The sequence below is a fragment of the Coffea eugenioides genome, chromosome 5 (genome assembly GCF_003713205.1).
Source record: "Coffea eugenioides isolate CCC68of chromosome 5, Ceug_1.0, whole genome shotgun sequence".
NCBI classification, from domain to species: Eukaryota; Viridiplantae; Streptophyta; class Magnoliopsida; order Gentianales; family Rubiaceae; genus Coffea; species Coffea eugenioides.
Genome location: NC_040039.1, coordinates 38,043,170 through 38,062,620, shown reverse-complemented (window position 1 = coordinate 38,062,620; position 19,451 = coordinate 38,043,170). Strand labels below are relative to the sequence as shown.

The following is a 19,451-nucleotide window of genomic DNA, read 5'->3' as shown; positions in this document are numbered from 1 at the left end:
TAGACATTCCAAAAAATACATTGACTGCATATATGTTTTGAGCAAAGAACAAGTCTGCCTAGTTATTAAGATTAAAACTACCAAATTTTTTGTCCCAAATTGACAAGATAAGAGAGCCCCAAATAAACAAATTTCATTAACTAGGCAGACTTGTATATTTAATTGATACAAGATTGGGAATGCAAAAAATCTTAAATGACCAGAACTGCATATTCGGAGCCAGCTAGTGTCTTCACTCGAGAATAAGTCTTATAATCACGATTTCTGACAATGCAAGAGAGAGAATACAGTTTTTTTTTTTTAAAAGCGGGCCTGCAGGCCAACTTTGCCTGTATTTCTTAATATATATGACAATAAGTCGCGATCAATTGTAATGGATATAAAATAAGATGAGCAATTCATAGTTGTTTTGAGTCTACATTGTGTCTAATGGGAATCATAGTCCAAAATGGTGACAGAAACATCTAAAGTTCTGTTGTTTCTGTTATTCACTGCCTTGTTTTCCTTACTAATTCCATCATCATACTCAAGTTCCATTCCTGATAGCTTCATGTCATCAAACATCTCAGCTCTGAATGTTCTTTTATCTCCCCAACAACTCTTCTTATTTAGCCATAGTGGAATCTTCAATCCAAAATCTTAGGTTCTCTGTATCAAGCACAAAAGCAAAACCTTTGGCAATAATCACTCCTCTAGAATACTATATATCACGTTGAAGCAACAGTCATGTGCTGCAAACGAAATGGAGTACAAATGAGGATTCGAAGTGGCGGCCATGATTTCGAGGGCACGTCCTATAGGTCTGAAGTTCCATTCATCATACTTGACTTAGGTCAATTAGCTTTGATATTGAAGGAAATAGTGCTTGCATTGAGTCTGGTGCAACAATCGGCGAATTGCAGTATTCCATTGTTAAGGAAGGCTTTGCTCATGCCTTTCCTACTGGGAACTATCCAGGCGTTGGTGGACAAAAACTCATTTGGAAATTTTTACTAAAACTTGTTGCTCAAAATCTGTTTTAAAAATTAGAAATATATTAACAAAATGATATATTGCAACAATTAATTCTCAAAACGAAGGTCACTCTGAATGGCATTTGTATCCTTATAACTTCTTAACAAGATTCATACTAAAACTAAGGATGGGTAGATTACTAATTACATTTTTATTTGTCATAACTCTCACAATTATTAGCATTCTATAACTCGTTAAATTAAGTAAAAATTTACTATAACATTATTTAGTGATGTCATACGACATATTTTGTATTAAAAAACTACAGCTATGTTTCGATTGCAGCTATTTGTCAAAAAATTATTTACTTGCATTACAAACACATTTTTCAATACAAATTTTTATCTCACATATATCATATCACAAAAGATATTATAGTCATTATTTCAAATAATAACTATAATAATCTCCTATCCAAACACACCCAAATTTATTATAGCGATCTACTGGTTCAATCTAGCATCCACTGGGAATCCGCTGACCCATCCATTTCAGTGGGTTCCTCCCCTGTGTGCAAAATGGATCAGTGAGTTTACAGGCTTTTTTTCCTTTATGTTGCATCCGGGTAGTGCGTGCACGCTTTAACCCGATGGCTTGGACCTAATGAAGACAAAAATAGTAACCGCTTCCAGTTTTCTGAAATATCTTTTCCAGTCACAAGTTTCAACCGGGTTGGTTATCATCTACCAATTGAAGTTCTTAATTTGAGTCTAGATAGTAGAAACACAGAGAGAATGGAGAGGATGGCGAGTGAAGAGAAAGACGGCAGCCTAAATTCTTCAGTCGCTCAAGCTATCGATAATGCTGCCTCATTAGAAATTGATCAACCTACAGAAAGTACTATGTCATCAGGAAAGAAGGTAGATAAGAATTCTGAAGTTGGTTTTCAAGCAAAAAGCAAGAAACTGCTTTCTTCTCTTTGGGAGAAAATAATTGGGTTCAAAAGGGTGGTTCAAGAAAAATCTTTTCGATTTTGTCGAGGCGGCGACGAACTTGAACAAGCAAGAGTTTACCATTTTTGGCCTGGAAACAATGTAATCCTCCATTTGCTCTTGCTCTACATTCCAAAGCTATTTCTTATCATTGCACTTTGCTGAATCTTGATAAAGTTTTTAGTTTATTGGTTTAAATCAAAGGAGAAATGGAGGATTTGATGCTTACGCAAAAAAAAAAAAAAAAATGGAGGATTTGATGTTGGACGTCTTATTCTGAATGTAGGTATTCTTTTTCAAGGGGAGACTGATTTGTGGTCCGGATCCAAAAGGGCTGATTTTAACTGCCATTGCTATTACTCTATCAAGTTGGACATTTGCGGTTCATGTTGCAAGTGACATAAGGAATCCGGCCATCATCGTAACATCTTCAATTTTGACGACAATTGTTAGTCCTAAACTAAATTTCATACACACAAACACACACTCTTGTATGAGAAAGTTGTGAACGTAACCGAATGCCCTTCTGCTGATGTAACTATATATTGCCCTCAATGCAGGTTCTTGTGAACTTGGTATATGTCAGTACCATTGATCCTGGTATAATTCCTAGAAATGATCTAGGAACAATTGATGCTGGTAAACGCAGAAGGAGATCAAGGGTAGTTGTCATAAATGGGATAGAGGTGAAGTTGAAGTATTGTAACATTTGTAACATTTATCGTCCGCCAAGAACTTGTCATTGTGCAACTTGTAACAATTGCATCCAACAATTAGATCACCATTGCCCCTGGATCGGGCATTGTGTGGGACTGGTATGTACGGTGACAGCCCTGCAAGTCCTTCTGGCATTAAAATTAGTTTACTGACTATAACTTTCTAATTTTTTTCTTTCAAAATGCAGAGGAATTATCGGCTTCACGTAACATTTCTATTGACAGGATTGCTCTTGTTTGCCTTCATATTCATCTTCTCATGCAAATCTCTACATCACAAATTGCCCGGAGATGGAAATGGGCTGATTGGATTGCTAAGAAATGACCCGGAGACAGTGGCATTGACATTATTCAGTTTTGTAGCCATGTGCTTTCTTGCTGGCTTTTCTTGTTATCATGTTTATCTAATTGCTATAAACCAGGTTTGCCCTTTATACTTTCATTTATGCCAACAGTACTTATATCATCACGGTTTATCTCAAAGTTGAATAAGTGCCTATTTTTCTTTAATGATTGTATTTCATGTATGTCAAATAGATTAATTAACGGCCAATTCTTTTGAGAACAGTACCGAATTTTTTGGTACAACAATTATTTAAAGTGCACAGCTTTGAGGAAATTTCTGCTTTGGCATATAAACATAGAAGGGGAAAGCCAGTCTAAATAGCTGCTTAAACAAATTATGATGGAATTTCTATATTATGCCTCGTGCAGACATCTTATGAGCATTTTCACCAAAAGTATGTGAGCTCTGGAAACCCCTATGACAAAGGAATCCTAAACAACATTAAGGAGGCTCTACTTGCTTCACAACCACCCTCTAGAGTCAACTTTCGAGCAGATCTGGAGCCTGGATGGTTTGGTGGATTAAGTGATATTAGCATCAAATGATTTTATTGCATATTTAGTACGGTTGCTAGCTGAATTTCTAGTCTCAGATTGATTACAAGATGGACAGGGATAGCATAGATTATGAACCTTTTTAATTAGTGACTACATAATCATACTTCCTCATTGTTTCAAACATTTTGCTGCATTTGGGGCTACCTCAACACTTGCTTATGTAAGTTTTCCAAGTTTGGTTACTTTAATTTTGTCATTAGGAGGAAATGCATCACTATTTATTATGTTAAATTAAGATGAAAATGTTTTGAATCTTCAACCGTATATTTTCAAATTATAAATTGGTAGTTTGCCTCTAACATATATACTCAGCATCGTTAGCGCAAAGGCATTTTGAATTCTGTCGAGTTTGAATCATTTAACAAGTATTGAAGTGGTTCTTTGCCATCCAATTTCTTTGAAACTACCAGAATAAATTTATTATTTGCATAATTTTTTGTTTATTGTTTGTTAGATCACTTGCAAAGCTGTTTTCAATGCAATACAGTCGTGAAAAAACTTTATGGCTTCATATGGATTGACGAATTTAATGAAAGATTTGAAATTCATCCAAATCACTTCAATTATTTGGATTCATTAAGAAGCATTTGACTTTATAATTCACCAATTATCAAAATATATATTAAATATTTGAATAATTGGTGATTTATGAATTCAAATTCTTACTAAATAATCTAAACAACTACAGGAATTTGAGAGAATTTCAAATTATTCATCAAATTTTGAATCCAAACGCAGCATGAGAGAGAATGTATGTACTATTTTCTTTCGGTCACCTAAAACTGTTTTTTATGTTTTAGGATACTATAAATTCACTTTTAGCTACTCGCTCATGTAATGTGTTTCGCTTGTAGAACCACAACAAAAGTATACAGGGGTAAGGTAGAGATAATATGAGTAGATTTTTTGGCAAACTAAAATATATAGTTGCGGCTCCAAAATATTCAAATTTAAAGGGCTTTTTGAAAATTTTTAGAATTTTAAGGATGAACAGGAGAATTATCTAAATCTTTGGATAGGAGTATCTGGACTTGGAGGAGCCCTTCCAGGTCCATCTTTGATGCCATTATTTCCCCTTAAACTATATAAGTTGGGGTGGCCCTAAAAATTATGCTAAAATCTCTTAAAAAATGTTCCACTTTTACCTTGCCCTCTACATTTTTCCTGAATGTTACCTATTTTGGGAGGCCTTTTGTATTTTGAAAATTATACAATAGTTTTCAAGATATCAATTTTAGAACAATTTAAAACGTTTAATAAACAACTTTACAAAAAGTTTCATAATCTTTCTAAAACAATAAAGAGAGCTTTTAGGATTATGACGATGCTCAAGTGAAGTTAGCACAATTAACTCTCTTAACTTGGCTTCTCCTTGATGTTAGATTCAAGGTTCGAATCTAAAGTCTAGTAGTTAACAGAAAGAATCTAGGGAGGGTTTTAAGAATTTTTTTTTTTTTGGGTTTCCTCCTTCATTTTGTACAACAATCAATTTTGGAATGTGCTTGTATCAATTTTGGTATATGCTTGTATCAAAAGTTATTTTGTTAACTACCGGAAATCTCCCAATAGAATATTATTGTAATTCAAAGTTCAAACCAATAAGTTCTTGGAAAATTTGCAAACTCAGTTGTGCGAGCACAGCACTACTATTGAAAAAATACAAGATTCGGTCACAGGAATAACAAGAAACTTGCAAAGAAAACAAGAACAACTTGATCTTGATTGATGCTCAACAGATACAACATAACCAGTATGTGTGCAGAAGTAAAGGATTAAAAAAGAAAAGTAGAATGAAGATCAATCATCCATCATGAAATAAGGATCTTCAGATCAGTGTATTTCCCCTGCTTAATTGCTCTTCCTGAATTTGCTCCACTGAACTGGTACGGTTGGCACATTTAGACACCTCAATTATTTCAAGAGTTGATAGATTTTCCAAACAAGAAGGGATCTCCTCCAAAAACTTGCAGCTTTCCAGTACTAATTACAAAAAAGAAAAAGAAAAACTATTAAGAAAAAGAACAACTTGATCTTGATGCTAAACAGATACACATAACCCGTAGCAGTACATAAGTTAAGGACTTAAAAAACTTACTTGAGAAGATCAATCGTCCATTATGAGGTAAGGATCTTCAGATCGGTATATCCATTGCTTCTTTGCTCTTCCTGAATTTCCTCCAATGAACTGGTACAGCTGGGACATTTTGACACCTCAATTATTTCAAGGGCATAACTATTTCCCAAACAAGAAGGGATCTCCTGCAACGCTCCACAGCGATCCAATACTAGCTTCTGGAGACGAGGAAAATAGTACTGCTCCTCGTACTCATACTCGGAGGAGGCTGTCCACTTCACAATGTTCAAGGAAGCTAATTTCAAGAAACGAACTTTAGGGAACTTCTCTACTTCCATTTCCCATATTTCCCCCTCAAAGGCTTGTTTGAGTAATTTGAGCACCTCAAGATTGGGTAGATTTCCAATTGCTGCCATTTTGCTCCATGGCAAGCGAAAATAAGATAGGGTCAATTTTTTAATAGTCAAAGGAAATTGGAAATCTAACTGATATCGGTCACCGCCGTAAATAACGCAACTCAGACTGAGTGATTCCAACTGACTTAGACAATTCATTGCTACATGATATTGAACATCTGGCTTCAGATTGACAGAGCATCTCAGCTTGCGGATATTTGGAAACTTTCTCAACAGCTTGCTGATGTTTTCCTCAGGATCGAGAGACAAACAGGACAAGAAATCTAAGTCACGCAACTGTGACGAGTTGTCAAGATTGTCTCTAGGGAAAAAAAAACAATAATGCTTATCGACCTCATCAATTAGTTGTAAATGCCTTAGTTTCTTCAGGTTCCATATGGTATCTGGTAGTGAAACTGAACGATGAGTTGAAGAATTTTGCCAAATCAAAGTTTCCAAATTCGGGAGATTGCATACTGATGATGGGAGACTGATTTTACCTCGACCTAGAATTGCCAAGTAGCGCAAGTGAACAAGCAGTTCTACCTCTCTAGGAAAGGGGTCGAGTCCAATTTGGCTCAAATCTAACACTTTGACAAGTTTGATGATGTGAAAAATGAATCGAAGGTCAAAACTAATACTGTCTTCATTGTGACTGAATAATAATAGACTGCGTATGGCAGGAGAAAATAACCTCAAGTTGTCAAAGTGCTCGACCTTAGAATCAATAATGCATAAGCGGCGTAGGTAGCATGGCACAGTGAAAGCAGATAAGTCATCATACCTACGTACCCGCTGCAAAAGCTTTTCTTCTTTGGCTTTTGTCACACAAAACTCATATAACAAATCGTGAATGCGACAAGCTTTGACCCCATCAATGGATCTTGGTTTCGAAACTATGACTAAGCTTCTGCTAATAAGTTCCATCAGGTAATCATTTGCCACATCCTCTGATCTCTTGAGCTGAGTTTTTTGAACAAGTCCTTCAGCGACCCATAGAGAAATCAACCTCTTGGTATTGTGTTCATGGTCTTCTGGAAAGGCTCCAAAATAAAGAAAACATGCCTTCAAAGTATCAGGTAAATGTTTGTAACTCAGCTCTAATGTAGCGGTACATTGTTCCGTACTAGAAACATTCCTTGAACTTAAACCTTCCACAGCTTCTTTCCAACCATATCGGTCCATCCTTGAGAGAATTCCGGCAAGAATGACAACCGTAAGAGGTAGTCCTTGACACATTTCCACGACTTGCTGTCGAATTTCACATAGTTCTGGAGGAGCCAAATCTTGTCCAGGATATAACTTCCCTTTTAGCAAATCCCAGGTCTCATTAGGAGTGAGTTGAGGAAGAGAATACGGTTCATGGTCGAGTTTGGCTTGCGGAGCAACACCACGGAGCCGACTTGTCAAGATAACTCTACTTCCATTTCCATCATCAGGGAATGAGGCTTCCAATCCGTTCCATGCATCAATGTCCCATACATCGTCCAAAACAATGAGATATCTGTTTTTCAGCAAACGTCTTTTGACTTGAAGAGCCAGATCTTCTTCACCCATCTTAAAAACATCCTCAGGAAGCTTGGACTCAATACAAGTCAAAATTTGAAGCAACAGATTTCTCTTTTGATATATTTGAGAAACAGTACACCAAGCACGCTCTTGAAAATGGGAATTCACTGAAGAATCATTGTACACTTTTCTAGCCAAAGTTGTCTTACCGCATCCCGGCATACCCACAATGGAAACAATTTTCACTTGGCGTGATCCATATCTGAGTCCATTGATTATCGATGCCGTCTCATCCTCGAATCCCACCACCACATCATTGACTATTGGCTTACTTCCTTCTTGTGGCATGTGATTGAATCTCTTCGTTACTTCCTTAACTTTTCCACCAAGTCTGTCGCTATCACAAATCTTCAAGGCCGCAGCTTTAATGATGTTCATTTCTTCTAAAATGGAATGAATGGACATTGAAGAAGAATCTAAGATATTTCCAGTTATTAAGGAGTCAATAAAAAGCTCTATCCTGTATGCCACCCCAACAATACGATTCCAAATTGCCTGGACCTCCTCATCTTCATTTTGCAGCTCCACAATTTTCCACAGCAAAGAACGTAAACAAACAAGTACTTCCTGGACTTTTTGAATTGGATGATCGATCAAAGCAATCGAGCCGGCCTCAGAACTTGTCACATCCATCATCTTTTCTAGAAGGGAATCAACAAAGCCCAGTCCATTGGTCGTAGGAAAAGTGAATGATGATGATTCTGGACACTTCTCTGTGATTACTGCATCGATGAGCTTAATTATTTCCAATAACTCAGAACACACGATATCCATATCCTTGGCTTGTATGGCGTCTTTGATTGCATTCAGAGAGAGTGGGGAAATAAAATCTCCTCCATAACATTTCACGACTCGAGTAGGATCTCTTACTTTCTCATCGAACTCCTTTGGCTTCTCCTTCAAAATGGTTCTCAAGGAATTGAGCCCCTCGTAAAACATTTGTAGTTGACGCAAAATCACAGGACAAGTACCATGCTTTAGTTTCTCCCAAAGATTACACAGGAGAGAATGGTAGAAGTCTCTCAATATGCGCTCATCTGTATCTCCGTATGATTGTCTTGATAATTTTGAAGCAATCAGGGCCTTGATACAAGTCTCAAGGACTTGCGGTTCAACAGGAATAATCTTCTGCGGCAGTTCCGAAATGCTTTCCTTGATATCCTTGGGCGATCCGAAACCCTTCTTAAACTGGAACTTATAAGAGAGGCCTGCTGCATTGATAGCCACAGCTTCAGTGTGAACCAACAAAGGTCCCAATTCTGTGTTTTCAACGCCATGCAGTGTGAGAAAACGGATGAAGTTTTTCATGAACGCCAGCTTCTCTTCAAGGGCTTTAATTAGTCCAACTTGATGTGGCAGCCGACTCCTTGGAAGATAATTCACTAGATTCTCCAGAAGAGAATCCATGAATTCCATAAGGTCATCTTTTCGAACGACCGAATTACTGGACTGCCGTGACGAGGAACCCAAGAAAAAGACGTACCATTCGCAAATTTCTTGTTCGAAGGATTCCATGTCTTTTTCTAAATCATGGACCACTTTCCAAGGCTGATCAGAAGATTGGATCTCCTTTGCCCACTTGGGAATAACATCTCCAATCCGAACTGCCAGAGCTTCTAGGCTTGCATGATGATTATCTGCCTGGTTCTTTTTGTTGTCAAATAGTAATTGCACATCATGGTTGCTGTATTTTCTCGCACACAGAAGAAATGTTCTCAGATATCTTCGCATGTGTCTCATGCGTCTCAGGTACTTCTGCGGCCAATTTGGAAATTCTGGATAATCCAGCGCTTGCAGATCATCCAAGATGGAAGTAATACAAGTGATACTAGTGGAGGCCATCTAATAAAAGGAAGATCAACAAGGGAACCAGAATGTATCGATCTCAATTTAAGAGATGAAACAGTTCCCAAATATGAAAGGAGACGAGAAAGATCTGCAAAACCTCAAAAATAAGTGCTCTCCCCTTTTCTGCACGTTGATTGCTAGTGTCCAGAAAGTAAATGACAAATAGTCATTGGATACTTCTTGGATGATTGAAAGAAAAAAAGACCCACTGCACATGCGTTATCCACTAGTCCAACTGCTTGAATGGTACAAATAGAAGTTGGAAAATGTTGTAGTAACTATAGTTATGGTAACTAAACAGTTTTTATCTGATATAACAGGTTATTATACTTTTAGCGACTATTTGATTACATGTTTGACCTATTCACTAAATAGGATAATGCCTAAAAATAAGGAAGCAAGTTTCTTATCTAAAATAGTAAGTTAACCGTAATAATTAGTAACTTTTGTGTCTCAAAAGGTAAATTGGAATAAAGATGAAACTTACTTTTTTAAAAAATAAATTAATATTTTATATCCCAAACATACTTTTGGGAGAGTAAGTTTAGTTCAAGTAATAGTAAGTTTTCATACATAAATAGTAATTCTTACTTATAACATAGTAAATTTGATTAATGACCAAAACTTACTAATTTATGGCGCAAATGTATTATTTTGCTTAAAAAAACTTATACCAAACCAATACTAGGAAGTTTATTTGAAATAATAATAAAATGTTTTATTAATGATTAAAACTTAGCATCTTAGTTGGTAAGTACTCATAATATACTTGTATAATACATGATTATATGTATAATTTAAAATTTTTTTGTATTTATATATTTTAAAATATTGTGAAAAATATTTTGACCTTTCACATAACCTTATAAATAATAAAATTTTGTCGTACTATAATTTTGATAATTTTTGAAAATTTTAAAAGTTTGAATAATAATAACAACACATCTTCCTAGTTATATATGGAATATCACTTATATATGTAATTTCTATAATTTAAAACCTATTAATATATAAGATGATAAAGTTTTAATATATTTATTGTCTGGGAAAACAGAGGAATCACATATCTCAATCAAAATTAAAAGGGTAAAATTCAAAAACTTCTTGTATTTTGTCAAACGTTTAATTTAATTCTTTTTTGATTTAAAAACCTACATCATAACTCCTTGTGATTTCAACTAAATTGAAAATTGGACGGAAAGCATCCGATCCAAAGCGGAAGAAATGCAAGTAATACTATAGTATTGGAGGCCATCTAATCAAAGATTAATAAGAGAACCAGCAGAGATCTCAATTTAGAGATGAGACAACTCTCAAATGTGAAAGGAGATAAGAACTGCAAAACCTCACAATCGAGTGCTCTTCTCTTGCTCTGGTGATAGATTGCTAGTATATAGAAAAGAAAGGACAAATAGTCAATGGACATTTCTTGGATTATTTTTAAAAAAATTATAGAAAACGACTCCATTGCACTTAGTCATTAGTCCAAATGTTTGAATAATACAGCATTAATTACGCTCTTAACAATCTTTTAATACATCTAGCGGCACTAATTTCGCAACCGGGTTAATCACACCATACTGCCAAATTATTTTGATTAATCTTGCACGTTATTATAATTGCTTATGTCAATGAAGTAGGACTTTAATTTAATTTTGAGATTAACAACAAGAATTCAATCAACAATCCATTTAATAAACTAGCAATAGTTCGCGTACTTTGCACGTGATTATATTAACCCAAATATAACATGTCTTTTATATATATATATATATATATATATATATATATATATATTTGTGAAATTTGATTGTTTACCTGATAATAAAACATGTCATATTTTCGTTAACCAATTATTATTCCAAAGTCCATCTAAATATGAACTCTTTGATCAATTATTTTTGAATTTATTTTGAGTTTTCTTTTTTTTTAATTTATGTTGATCTTTTCGGTAAATTATGGATTCAGCTTTGATAAATAATTCCTAATTCGGTTATTTTTCACCAAAGTTGTTGTATACTCACAATATTTTTACCATAAAATCATAATATTATTTTTTAAAAATATTGTACAAAAAAAATTGCTAAACAGGAAATATATGCATACATGTCAAGTGTGAGCCTAGTAAATAGAATTCATAATTGTTAGTAAAATAAAGACTTAAATCGTAAAATCAATTTCGAAAGGGGTATTAGAATAAATAAATTGATTAGTTAGATTTTGTCATTCTAATAATTTTCACCACACTCACCCCTTTCTTTACCCTTTTGGAAAGCTCGTTTATGAACCAGAGTCTAGACGTGCCTTTTCTTACTTAAAAATAAACCCCAAAGTTAAGTTTATGATGAAATCAATAAATTTTAAGAAATAAAAAAAATTGTATGAACATTTTAAATATTATTTTCCCTTGCTAAGACAAATGAAATGCAATTGTATAGTTAGAATGAATTAATTATTTAAGAATAAAATATATGAATCGTGCTCATATCCAATTTCGCATGAACATTTTACTTTATATCTTTCCACTTGAACTTTTCACAAAAAATTTTATGAATTTGAATTGAATAATATGAGGCGCATTGTTGAATTTGGATTATTGACATTTTTTCTAAGTGTTATTGTGGTTGATAATAATATAATGATTTATACAGCTTAATTATCTTAAAATGGCTATTTAGTTTCAATTGATAGAAATAGTTGGATTCTTTTATTTTTGCTTTACTTTTAGTATTTCTTTATATTGATAGAAGGCACATAATTATGTACCTGTCTCATGATATTCATATCAAGATTCTCCAAATGAATATGGGCTCTTTTCTTATTCTCTTTTGTTCTAAGAGCATCTATTTTTTTTATACTAATATTTTTTTTTACAATCTTAAAATTGTGGTTAATGAAGTTGTCAAACTATTTTGAGTAAGAAATTGTTTCGAATAAGAAACTTTGATGCACATAAAAATTGGAGATGAAATGTGAGGGTCGCTAAATAGTTTAAATAGGGAATTTTTCATTTTAATTACCATTATTATTGAGATATATTCATTTGGAATGTTTCATATTTTAATTATTACCACAATTAAAATACAATAACTTGGGGTAATATGGAAACAGCATAAATTAAGATAAAAAAAGTGCTTACAACTTATAATGCCAAATCTCGCCATACTTTTAATATAGTAATAGTAATAATAATAGATAAAGAGAAAAATAAAACAAGATAACACGTTTGATATTGGGAGGGACAGGGGGCATGGAACATTTTTTTTTCTCTTTATTGTTATTTTTTTGAGCCTTATTGTTATTAACTTATGTATGGTCTGCATTCATAGCCAGTTAGACGTATCATTCAGACATTTGGACATTTGAAGCTTGCCTTCAGAATCTCAACATTCAACACCCTTCTTACCTGTTTTTCTTGTCGAGGCAACACTGCCTATACTAATAATTTATCTGAAAGCCTTCATTGCTTTTTGGTCTATTACGAACACAATTCTAAATGTTACGAGACAAAATCTTTTGGGATGTTTTAAGTCACATAAGAAAATCATCACTTAAGAAAATTTTAATTAACATGTTGTGTAAATCATTGTTCAAGTGGGGGAGGTGTTGGAAACATGAAGTTGATATCTAAAACTAGGGTAAAGTGCTCCATTGGTTACTAAATCTATTCAAAATCTTAATTGAGTTGTCCGGGCTGATGAGATAACACGCTTAGCATTTTCTAGCTTCTTAAAATCATTTTGCAGAGAAAGAAATTTGAGATTCAAGTTCAACATGAGGAGAAATTAGCTCGGTAACCTATGGCCAAAATTGTAAATTGCTTTCCAATTTCTTGGCATTTTGTTAAAGTTCATGTCAAATGAACACTAAAATTATGTAAATTTTGGAACAATATTTCTGTTTTATGATATGACTATGTACAAAATCTTACCGTTCCGCAGCTTATGTAACACAATAGTCTTGGTTAATTACAAGCAAACACCCTTGGTTATATCTCCTGTACAAACCTAACTTGAAACCCCTTTATAACTGAACTATTTTTCTTATTGAGGGAAACTAGGGTTATACTGGTATTTTATATGAAAGCTTGTATTTCTTTTTGGTCCTATTCTTCACACATTGACGAGTGCTATCTGATGAATCTTTTTGGATTTTTGGACATGTAAATGAAAAAAATTAGGTGGTACTAATCCCTAATGAATAGTTAATTAGTGAACATTTCGTGTTAATCTATTTATTGATGTTTTAACATGAATACTTTCATATGTTTCATCAACTTTAGGGTGAATTTTTCTAGATCATTGGAATTTCTTAGGTCATTTTATTAGATCTCAGCATCCAATTTGAGTTTAAACCAGTTGGATAGTAAATCAGATAGCGTTGGCATACATAAATATTCTAAATTTCAACTTTGTTGAGTTTCACAATGTAGTGATTCTTCAGATTTATTATATCTGTGATATAATTAAAGTATTTTCTGCCACATTAGTGCATATTTCATTGTATGATATTATATCGTTTATCAAAAAAAAAATTATCTAGATCGCATATATACATAGTGATAGTACTCCTGATGTGCGCACGTAGCTGGTTAATATCATGACTCGGTGACATCTATATTTGCAGGCCAACTAATGACTGTGACTGACATCTTCGCAAGTGCAAGTGCAAGTGCAGCAGCAGCAGCCGGCCTGAAGCAGAATTGTAGATTATTTCAAAAAATTATGCAGACAAGATCATTGATAGATTAAACCAAGAAAAGTGGTCTCACAACAATGACAATACGTCAATATTGAATCCTTTTTATATATATTATCAGTTTGCAACCTAATAAATTTTTTATTACAGTAATCAGACTATTGTCAAGCAATTATTCTGATTGAAAGAGACCTTGCGCCTGCACTCAATTTTAATTTCATTGGTTAATGTGAAAGTTTCCTTGAAAGCTTGTATCCGGACCAGAATTCAGCTTAGATGCCTTGATCTCAAAATTTGTTTAGCATGCGCATTTCCTTTCAGACTCTCCATTTTCTCAAAGGATTCAAAATTTGTATCCAAGATTGTTCACCTATGAATGAGTACTTCCATTGAAAGATGCGAAATTATGAAAGATAAAATTATTTACTCCATTCGTGTACATCTAGTCTAGTATTAAGAGAAGGAAGAAGCTGAGGATTTTGCAATTACTCCTTACAAAGCCTACGCGTTCTATCATCTTTCTGCTTCACTACACCAAATCCCGTTTGGTATAGTACTAAAATCTTGATTAACTCCTATACAAACCTGTGTTTAGTTTAGCTATCTTGAAATTGACGACCGGTTTTACTACCTTTATTTTATTTGAATGCCTTTGTTTTATTTGAGTGCCTTTATAGTTTATATCATTGTTGTCCCATTACTAATGAAGAAGACAAATTGTCGCAAGTGGAGGCGCCAGCAGCGGCCGGCCTGAAGCACGACCGTCGGTTATATTCAAAAGTTATAGAGACAAAAGATTATTGACAGATCACGCCACTAAAATTCGCAACGGATCTTCTGTCCCACACCCTGTGCCATTCTCTGTCCCACTTTTTACTATATTGCTATTTCCCCTTCATAAACATCATGTTTTAGCTCTTTTTTGTTTCCTTATGATCCAATAACTATAAATTCAGTAAAAAATAAATACAACAGATTCAAAAAAGTAATATATAATAGAAAATTAAAAATGTAGCAGAAAATTCATAAAAAATCTCATTTTTATACATTTTGATTTTTTGAGTTTGTTAAATTTTGTGTATTACTGAATTTATAGTTATTGGATCATAAGGAAACAAAAAAGAGCTAAAACATGATGTTTATGAAGGAGAAATATCAATATAATAAAAAGTGGGACAGAGAATGGCACAGGGTGTGGGACAGAAGATCCGTCGCGACTAAAATTGGTATCAGAAACAATGACAATATTGTTCTTTTTTTTTTTTTAAATAAATTTTCCAGGCAAACTTTACAAGTTGAAGAAATGAAATTCTAAATGTAAACTGACACGGTACGCTATTGACTAATATATTATGGTAAATAAGATTTCATGTTAATACATAGTGAGATATAAAAGTGGCAAAATGGATATATGGTCGATAAATAGTTTTAGTTAAATGGATAGTGGATCAAATTGATCCAATCCAATTAAAACCATTTAATAAATGGATGTCATTTAAATGGATAGTGTAAAACCATGATCCATCCATTTATCCATTTACTTTCCCAAATCCTAAATTTAAGATCCAAATGTTTTTTTCCAAAAAGATATAGATCCCCCAAATTCTATCCTTAAATCACCAAGAAAACTTTGGTAATAACAAATGCTTGTGCTATTACTCCATTTTATTCTTCATAAAAGCAGTTTTAAATTATTTTAGTTCTAAGAAAATGTAACTACCGTGGTCAATTTAACCTTAAATCATTACTTAAAGTATCATCTCGTAAAGTAATGAACAAATACTAACTTGGCTACATTATTATAACTTTTGGGTGAATTGAATATGGCTTTACAATGGAAGGAAGTTTATTTTTCCAATTTTTTGCACTCTGTTCAAGAGGGATGCCTTGAATAAAAATAGAGTTCCAATAAAAGGTCTTATATTATTTGATAAATAAAATATTTTCATCACATGAGCACATAGTACCTAGAAATGTATGAAACTCATTATTATAATATTGATATACAAGCTACCTTATATTTACTTAGTAAATTAGGTGTTTTTTTTTTTGAGGGTTGGGTTGGATGATAAAGGGAGAAGGATTATAAGTAGGAGGTCATAGATTCAAGATCTTCCACTTATTAAAAAAAAAAAAAAGAAGGTGTCATTTATATATCTTAACCAATGTCGCAGGGACACTCGTTAGAAAAATCTAATTATAAATAAAAGAATAAAAAATAAAAAATTACTTTCACACTGTATGATACATTCTTGTTTTTCTTTACTTTAGAATGTGCAAGTTTGCTGTCATTACTATATAAGAGTTTAATTAAAAAAAAAGTGTAGAGACTAAAATACAATTTTGAAAAGGATGGAAGAAGTCTAAGAACTAGAAGTGAATAAAATGCAATTAATGCTATTGACAACTTGGCATATAAGGAAGTTATGAAGTAAATAATACATGGACCCACAAAATTCCATCCCACTTTTTTATAAATATTTGCAATCACAATGTGTTTTTTCTCTTTTTTAAATTAAGTGGATATATATGGATGATATGGATAATCCATTTAAAGCCACCAACATAATTGGGTTTAGATGGTTGTCTATTTAAAACCATTGAATTTATTTGGATCATCCAAATCCATTTAAGTGGATATAATTTGTTGTTTCCCAAAGGCAAAGTAGGAGAATTCAAGTAAATAAAAAAAAAAAATTTTGGTAGCAAAAAGTTTGGATGGGGTTGGCTTTAATCAACACCACGGGTTAGGACATGTTTCTAAAATCATGGATTGTTTACAGGGATTCTTACAGATTACCCACTAACACAACCGTACAGGTACATATTGTCTACCAACACATTCTTATATTGACAATTGGATTTGAACATACGACCTTTTTGTAAGGAAGTGACCGAAATTTTCTATTCTATACGCTAAAGGTACACAATAAAGATACAAAAATTAGGGGTTAGTATAAAATTCTAGCATTCTCTTTTATCTTCTAAGTTGTAGCATAGAGAATTTACAACTTTTACGGGACAAAATAAAATTGGCTTACATTCTTTGTGCTGTATCCTAAAGTGCATGTAACTAAAGAACCAAAACAAAGAATGAGGGATTGATGTCATATTGAAACCATTTAGGCCTTGTTTTATAATTCAATTCAGCATTTAAACTTAATCTTATAAGTTGCTGATACTTTAGCATAGAGAATTTACTACTTTTATGGGACAAAATAAAATTGGCTTATTCTTTGTGTTGTGTCCTAAGTGCATGTAACTGAAGAACCAAAACAAAGAATGAGGGATAGATGTCATATTGAAACCACTTAATCATCATGCTTTCAAACACATTCTAATTCAGATTTTGTACATTTTTAAGGCTTATTTAGCATAAGCCAACATGAAAGACTTTGAAGCAAATGACACTTATTCTAAAGGTGAACTGAGTTGGTAACTAGTAATGTACGTATTTAATGACAGATTGGTCATGGAATTTTGCATGCAAGAAAATCAAGCAACATAATGTGAGTTGACAAGATCACATAAAAGCTATTAATCTAAATTAAATGAGACAATAATAGATATTAACCTTAATATGCATGGTTCCTTGGTGAGACTACATCAAAGGTTCTACAAGTTCGACGTTTGACTCTTTATTGCTGGAGGCAACCCTGAAAGAAGGACAAAATAAATGGCTTTTTCGTAATAGACATTTGATAGAACGGTTGTTTGGCGTATTTTGCACTGTTATTTTGTCCTAATTTTGGCTATTCACGGTGCTAAGAATTGGAATTTCACTTATATTCGATATTTGTGTGAATTGTAGGTGGTAGGCATGAAAAATGATTTCGCGGGGTAAATTTCCAGAAGACTTTTCGTCTCAGGGCGTGGCCACGCCTTAGAAGGTGGACGAAACCGAAAGCCGGACTGCGGTCCACGTGAACCGCGAGAAGCATGGGATAAAAACTCAAAAAGGCTAGCTTTTGAATTGGGCCAGACGTCTGAGAGTTCCTACGGCGGCTATAAAGAAAGGAAAAAGCAAGATTCAAAGCATCACTACTCTTAGCCTTAGTTTCTCTACTACTTAGGGGAAGATTTGTCAAACGCTTTTATTTCTTCTGCGGCCGAATAGGGTCAGACACAGAAGACTTTTCTTTCCCTTGTTTTTGGCGTCTGCGTCTGACTCTTTTGCTTTTCGCTTTCGAATTTATTCAACTTCCGTTGGTTTTGGCATTGAACTTGGGGAATCCAGTACGGACTCCCACGCAGAGTCAAGCGAGACTTTTCACTTTTTCTATCTGCGCTACTTCACCAATCCAGATTCTTTGATGTTTGCGGGGATGAAATCAATTAAATTGCGTGAGCTTGACATGATGAGGAGCGGCTAATTCCCCCCTCTACCCAAAGGTTGGCGCGAGGGCGCGGTCCATCACATCTGTGAGATCTAACCGAATCTTCATTATTTCTCCCAATTTATTGCTATTCGTGCGTTTCCTGAATTAATTGTTCATGGGTATTTTATTAATTGAATATCAACGGCCGGGTATTTGATTTAATTTAATAGCCTACTGCCACGTTAATTAAATAGAATCCGTAATTGTTCATTTAGTTAACACCTCGTGGCAACCACCATAATTGGTTTTATGATGGGAAAACGCAAGATCTAGCTTAAATAAACCCTCTTAGCGTGTTTATTGGTTAGGGTCGGGTTCTTCTAGCTTTAATGCAATTGGGTAATTAAATTCCTACGGTCGTACCTAGGGTTGTTATCTGGTTAGAGAAGCAGTCAATGGTCGTACCTTGACTGTCGAAAAAGTAAGGAAGAGCTGGTTGTCAGAGCTTATTGATGGCTATAACCAACCTAGTGATAAATGGATGAAATATCTTTGCATCGATGAGCATTTATTTGGACCGTGCCTGAGCAGTTGATCCTTTGGGTAGAACTTTTATTAATTGCTATTTTTAGTGAATTGTGCTTTGTGAGTTAGTTTTGAATTTTGTTTGTTTTATTTTATTTTATTTTTGTTTGCCTCCCATTGAAAATCCCCCAATTTCGTTCTACTAATTTGGAAAGAAATAATTTCCTACCTGCTCCCTGTGGAATCGACCCTACTTGCCATTGTACGCAAAATTAGTATTTTTATAGACAAATCCGGTATATCGGATCAAGCAAACTCTTCGGGAACAGGGTGAATCAAGTAACCCATTGCACACCTAGGGTCCCTGCTCCAGTACTTGGATTTGTTCTATAATTATTTAATTGAGGTGGTAATTAGGACTTTTTAGTAATTATTATTGCACAGGTTCGGCACCTGTC

At 33.9% G+C, this 19,451-nt stretch overlaps 2 protein-coding genes and 1 long non-coding RNA gene across 3 annotated transcripts; 1 reads left to right on the top strand and 2 right to left on the bottom strand.

Moving 5' to 3' along the window:
* The first annotated feature begins 1,748 nt into the window (after positions 1-1,748).
* On the top strand, positions 1,749-3,553 carry LOC113771566 (probable protein S-acyltransferase 1). Its single transcript, XM_027316140.1, has 5 exons — positions 1,749-2,048; positions 2,233-2,399; positions 2,491-2,761; positions 2,851-3,084; positions 3,377-3,553. Exons 1-5 carry the CDS (start codon positions 1,749-1,751, stop codon positions 3,551-3,553), a joined length of 1,149 nt encoding a protein of 382 aa, XP_027171941.1.
* Positions 3,554-5,255: 1,702 nt separating this feature from the next.
* LOC113772252 lies at positions 5,256-6,156 on the bottom strand. Its single transcript, XR_003468509.1, has 2 exons — positions 5,661-6,156; positions 5,256-5,545 (listed from the first exon to the last, which is right to left on the bottom strand). It is a non-coding gene; the product is annotated as an uncharacterized LOC113772252 (long non-coding RNA).
* A 324-nt stretch (positions 6,157-6,480) lies between these two features.
* On the bottom strand, positions 6,481-9,445 carry LOC113771565 (putative late blight resistance protein homolog R1B-12). Its single transcript, XM_027316139.1, has 2 exons — positions 6,827-9,445; positions 6,481-6,540 (listed from the first exon to the last, which is right to left on the bottom strand). Exons 1-2 carry the CDS (start codon positions 9,443-9,445, stop codon positions 6,481-6,483), a joined length of 2,679 nt encoding a protein of 892 aa, XP_027171940.1.
* Positions 9,446-19,451: the final 10,006 nt, after the last annotated feature.

Bases quoted from the DNA above. Each gene is read 5' to 3' on its own strand.
- LOC113771565 (XM_027316139.1), bottom strand. From the start codon at position 9,445: ATGGCCTCCACTAGTATCACTTGTATTACTTCCATCTTGGATGATCTG. The intron at 6,541-6,826 runs GTACGTAGGTAT...TGGCAATTCTAG, and splicing joins AAGAAAAGCTTTTGCAGCGG to GTCGAGGTAAAATCAGTCTC.
- LOC113771566 (XM_027316140.1), top strand. From the start codon at position 1,749: ATGGAGAGGATGGCGAGTGAAGAGAAAGACGGCAGCCTAAATTCTTCA. The intron at 2,049-2,232 runs GTAATCCTCCAT...TTCTGAATGTAG, and splicing joins ATTTTTGGCCTGGAAACAAT to GTATTCTTTTTCAAGGGGAG. The intron at 2,762-2,850 runs GTATGTACGGTG...TTCAAAATGCAG, and splicing joins TCGGGCATTGTGTGGGACTG to AGGAATTATCGGCTTCACGT.